At 42.2% G+C, this 6,000-nt stretch overlaps 1 protein-coding gene across 1 annotated transcript in view; it reads left to right on the top strand.

Moving 5' to 3' along the window:
• The first annotated feature begins 1,128 nt into the window (after positions 1-1,128).
• The window catches only part of LOC106613014 (endothelial cell-selective adhesion molecule), an 88,355-nt gene continuing 83,483 nt past the window's right edge, over positions 1,129-6,000 (top strand). The window contains exon 1 of the mRNA XM_045724636.1: positions 1,129-1,632. Within this exon, the coding sequence (XP_045580592.1) occupies positions 1,578-1,632 (55 nt within the window). The 5' untranslated portion in view covers positions 1,129-1,577. The remainder of the gene's footprint in view (positions 1,633-6,000) is intronic.

Below are 6,000 nucleotides of genomic sequence, written 5' to 3'. Positions count from 1 at the left end.
CTCAGATTGCAGCCCGAATAAATGCTTCACAGAGTTCAAGTAACAGACACATCTAAACATCAACTGTTCAGAGGAGACTGTGTGAATCAGGCCTTCATGGTCGAATTGCTGCAAAGAAACCACTACGAAAGGACACCAATAAGAAGAAGAGAATTGCTTGGGCCAAGAAACACGAGCGGTGCAAATCTGTCCTTTGGTCTGATGAATCTAAATTTGAGATTTTTGGTTCCAACCGCTATGTATTTGTGAGATGCAGAGTAGATGAACGGATGATCTCTGCATGTGTGGTTCCCACTGTGAAACATGGAGGAGGAGGTGTGATGGTGTGGGGGTGCTTTGCTAGTGACACTGTCAATGATTTATTTAGAATTCAAGGCACACTTAACCAGCATGGCATCCCATCCGGTTTGCGCTTAGTGGGACTATCATTTGTTTTTCAACAGGACAATGACCCAAAACACACCTCCAGGCTGTGTAAGGGCTATTTGACCAAGAAGGAGAGTGATGGAGTGCTGCATCAGATGACCTGGCCTCCACAATCACCGACCTCAACCCAAATGAGATGGTTTGTTATGAGTTGGACCGCAGAGTGAAAAGCAGCCAACATGTGCTCAGCATATGTGGGAACTCTTTCAAGACTGTTGGAAAAGCATTCCTAATGAAGCTGGTTGAGAGAATGCCAAGAGTGTGCAAAGCTGTCATCGAGGCAAAGGGCAGCTACTTTGAACAATCTAAAATATATATTTGTTTAACACTATTTTGGTTACTACATGATTCCATGTGTTATTTCATAGTTTTGATGTCTTCACTATTATTCTACAATGTAGAAAATAGTAAAAAGAAAGAAAAACCCTTGAATGAGTAGGTGTGTCCAAACCTTTGACTGGTACAGTATATATATATATATATGGAGTGCTCGTATAAAAACCACGGGCAAATCACTTTTTTTGAACGCACTGTGCCTTTAATAACTTTTTTCCACAGTTAATAAGGTTTCATTACAAGCCTTAGTTCATAGTAATTAGTACTATAGATTATTAGTCTTGTGTAGAGATGTTATAGAGTAGAAAGTATAAAAACAACCTGTGCAAAATTAAACCATGCCTATAATGATAGGGGGCGGGGCGTTTCATGTGCGCCCAGGTGCAGGCTGGCAGGTGACCCGTTATAACTGTTCACTTCGAGGGTAAGGAGGCGAGACTACTGTCTACATTTCAACTCTGGAGAGGGGACGCAGCACATATGTAAGGGTTTCAGGAGTGACGGGTAAAGTCAAGGGAAACAGAGCGTCGACTTCTCGACAAATGGTTTCTTATTTGACCCTGTACGGTGGAAGTGTACCAGCGCCAGTGCTCTGCAATGTTTGCTCGGCGGACGGGAAAACTGAAATAATTAAAAAAACATTACCTTTCTATAGTGTGTAAGTTCTACTTCCAGTATTCACGTTGGCCAGAAGTGGAGCGGATGAGAGACCACTGAACAGGAGACGAACTTCAAAAAGACAACAGACGCCCACTCCCTCTGTAGACAAGTTTGCTGTTCGTCTTGCACTGGGCACGTGCGGTTCATGTTGGGCAATGGCGATGTCTGGGAGAGTCCGAGCGCTCCTGTTATTGTTATGGATTTTTCAAGGTAAGATCATTCTGTGCCGCAACTATTCTATTTACCGTTTTTGTTTTTTTAGATTATGTAAACAAGTGATACATTTTCTACTATTTCAATCATTATTGTCGTTCCAGCTCTATGCGTCATTTATTTACACATACAGACTGTTAGGTTACGGTCTTGTGGTATACGTTATTTTTCACATTTAGTGGTTCTGTGTAGCTTTCAGAAGATGCAGCATTGTAAAATTCCTCAGGCGATTTCACAAATTGTTGGCTGTACGGTAGGCTATCACCTGTTTTATAAATATGATGTAGCCAATGAATACCTGTGTGAAGACCTCGCTCTATAGTCTAGTGTTCTAGTATGACGAAAAGCAGATCTTGGCTCCAAATCTACAGTATTTGACTTCAATAGATATATGATATAGATTAGACGTGGGATCCATTGTCTGGCCCAAAAGCATGTGCATGGTGTTACAATAGTGTTGTAATGTAGTTTGTAGAAATTGCCTCCTGAGATTTGGCCCCTGAAATGAAAATGTATCTAGTACAGGGAATAATAAGATATATCTACATGTTTTTTAGGTGGCTATTATTTTTCAAAGTACAATTGATCCAGGTGTTGGTTTCTTCAATAGTGGAGGGGAGAAAGGTGTGGTGTGCTCATAGGTAGGCTGTCTCACTGGCTACTACATATGTCCTTTCACCTGTCAGGACAGTTCAAATTGCACTGTTATTCTGATGGTAGAGATGTCGTGTTTAATCAGGTAGATTCAGCAGTCCGATTTTTGTTTTCTTGAGCGGATGGTTAGGGGACCGGAACATGATTACAAATAATTTGTAGAGTGCAAATTGACCGCAATAACCTCAAACAGATAATATTTGATTAAAACTATCACTTCAAACCTTGCTAACATTTCTGTACGATCATGCATATCTCTGTGGGAATACTTTGGAAAATATTTCCCAAATAAAAATAGCCTGGTTTTGATTTGCTGGTGTTTTACAGTTATGTAAAAAAAAATATAATGTTTTATTTTGTTTCTCAAACTTGGGGGGCCAAATTAAAATCACCAGCATGCCACCAGTTGGAACAAAATAAACATGTTTTATATTGTAATTTATTTTGTGTTGAGGAAACTCCCATACGAGATTGACTCCCAGCAGCACAGTGAGATGAGCATTGTGGTTGTCGCTAAGCTGCCCAGCCCACGCTGCTGAAGTCAAAGGAGGTTGTAATCCTCTGATTTGCCCTGGCGTTTTAACAAGGCAAGGACAAGGTACAGATTCACCGGCCGGCCCGGGTGGCGGTCTTGGTTGATGAGATTAAAACGCGAGTGATGACGACAGACTGGCTAAGGGACTGGTTTCACGTCAGGCTGGGATTAAAATGGCAAACATGGAGTTGGAGTGTGTTCATGATGACACTATCCATTCAGCCTGGACTAAACCCTGTGTTGTAGGATAGGCCACGGCCAACATGAACTCATCAACTCACAGCATTATTTTACTTCCGTCTGTCCTACTTACATAGGATGTCCGGGGATTGACAGCGACCATTGGCTCCTCCAGTCAGAGAGGATTTATCATCTATGCCGTAGGACAGGACACCTGGGTGGAGTTTGATCAATTAGGTTAACAGTATATAAGGGTGGACAACTGAACTGCATGAGCCAGAAAAGGCATTTCCCTTTTGTTAGTATTAAATGCATCCCTCAAATTTAATTCTGGACCTCGAAGCCAGTTCCACTACTTTGTTCATTCGTTTTTCATTCTGCCCCTCTAATCATTGACTGATGTAGACCTTGGACACTAGGTGGGTGCAATTATCAGGTAAAACAGAAAACTAGCAGTATTCCAGACCTCTTAGGGTAAGATTTGAGTACTCCAAATCAGACCTTGATTAGAGGGGAAGAACGGGGGGAAAAACAGTGGAACTGGTTTAGAGGTCCAGATATGAATTTGAGGGCTCTAGGCCAGGGATTTTAAAACCTATTCCACAGCTAGCACACCTGATTCAACTAATCATCAAGTCCTTGATTAGGTGAGTTAGTTCAGGGCTACAACAAAATTGTGAGACGTTTGGTGGTCGCAGAGGAGAGGTTTGAAAACCACTGCTCTGGGCTATCAGTTATAACCGCTCAACTCGGCCCCCAAAACGTTCTGCAGATGTCAGACCCTGATAGTGCAGTTTGCTGCTAGATAAGGAAGGTGATTACACTGTGTTGCTAGTTTCTGGGTGTGTATGGGTATATCTGTGTGTGTGTGCTTAATGCGAGCACATGATGGGGCCTATTAAATGCTCACCCAGCTGAAGTTGTTGCCTCTTAACATTTAAGTAAGCCTACTGTCAATGAGAGCTTCCATTTACAGAACAAAATGTCAGTCAAGTTTTCATTAGATTTTTGCATGTTATCACAGTTGCTATGCTCAGATTAGGACAGAATATCTGTGGAATAGTATTTCATACCCAAGCTATTTAGAGGGAGAAATAACGAATCCTGTTTCTTTGTAATATGTTGCTACTGTGTATTAGCCGTTAGTGTCTCCTGTTGCTGTATCTGTACCTTGTGGAGGAGCAGGCGTTAATGTGATCTGTAAGCTTCTTTTCTTCCTCGCTGGGGAGCAAAAGCAGTAAAAGTAGGCTGGGGGTCTATTGGATTGAGGAAGCCTCTTGTCAATAAACACACTGACAGGGTTGACAGCTAGTGCAAATGTCACACTTGAACTTAAACTGGCCAATTAGGCCTGACCGAAGAGATATGATAATAACAACATTGCTATGTGACAGTTTTCTTTGTTAGAGACAGCTGATTCCACAAACATTTATCTCTATGTAAATACACTGTTAATGATATGTTAGAGAACGACCTCAATGAACAATTCAGAACGTGAAGAATTATATTTGTCTTGGTAAAATGTATTTTATAACATAAGGAAGTGAGATTTCATCACCAACGTGCATTTTCACCCACTCTTGGCAGACCCAACTCTTTCTGTCAAATCATAACAGGAGAGAAATTCACATATTTCAGTATATGTTGGGTCCATGTGAGCAATTAATCACTAAGTAGTGCTTTATGGTAGGCAAAAATCTTTGGTATTAAAGTTGATTGAACAATAGTACTGTCCCCACCCCCAGAGGTGTTTTACTTGTGTTCAGCGTTGTCTAAATGTGAAATTAACAAAATCACGTGTTCTATAGTAAGTGGGGGCGGATGGCACGGAGGGAGCCAGTGCCTCGGCGTCAGCTCCTCTCTCAGCAGAGATCATTAGAAAGGCTAGTGCCAAGCTAGCTGGGGCAATTTATTATTATTGTTATTATATATACCCCCCACGATGCAGCCAGGACGAGTAGCACCTACAGTCAATATTTCACCTCATTAACTCTTACTACTGACAGTGAATGGGCAAACATGTTACACTGAGTTGTTTTAATACTTGAATATGTATTGTAATCTAGACTCCTGTGTTTCTTTCCATTCTTTTTGTTGTTTGAGCTCCCTTCAGAATAGCATACAGTAACCTTTTATACACTGTCAATTTGCTGATGAGTCTTACCTGAATTAGCAGCCAACAAGACAAAAGTAGCCTATAATGGTTGTTTAATGGGTTGAAAATAGGCCTGTCTTTGTGGCACGATAATACTCAGTCGAACATACAGTTCAGTGATTTATGTTTGTATTTACTATGGTACAGTGTGACTCTGTGGGGAAGGAAACAGAGCGGTTCTGATGAGGAAGCTGAGTGTGGCAGTGAAGCGAGCTGAGGCACACAGACTGCAGTAAAGGGGGCGGTGTGGGTGCTGCCACAGCTGCAGCTTGACAGGAGCCCTTCACCACCAACACATCTCCATCTAGATCCTGTCCTCATGTGACTAATGATGTAGGGATGGGAAGGTGGAGGAGGGCAGGCAGGTGAGAGAGGGCAGGCATCAGGCGGGGGAGGTCAGGGAAGGGAGTAGGAGGGCAGGTAGGTGGGGGGAACGGAACTCTTTGGTTTAGTGAGAGGAGTTGGAACACAGGCCAGTGAGGCCACGCCACGATCACCCTACTCTGCCAATTACTGACAGACAGTGGAGGCTCCTCAAGGGAGGACCTTCCTCAGGGAATTTCGTAAAAATGGAAAACATTTAAAGTTATCCTTTTTAGATAAAACTATATATTCACATGTCGTCAAATAATTAATTAAAACACACTGTTTTGTAATGAAGGTCTACAGTAGCCTCAGCAGCACTCTGTAGGGTAGCACCATGGTGTAGCCGGAGGACAGCTAGTTTCCGTGATCTGGGTACATTGACTTAAATACAAAACCTATGAGGCTCATGGTTCTCACCCCCTTCCATAGACTTACACAGTAATTATGACAACTTCCGGAGGACGTCCTCAAACAT

Source organism: Salmo salar, chromosome ssa09 (assembly GCF_905237065.1).
Source record: "Salmo salar chromosome ssa09, Ssal_v3.1, whole genome shotgun sequence".
Lineage (NCBI taxonomy): Eukaryota > Metazoa > Chordata > Actinopteri > Salmoniformes > Salmonidae > Salmo > Salmo salar.
The sequence above is the reverse complement of the archived record's forward strand: the minus strand, read 5'-3'. Positions and strand labels throughout refer to the sequence as shown.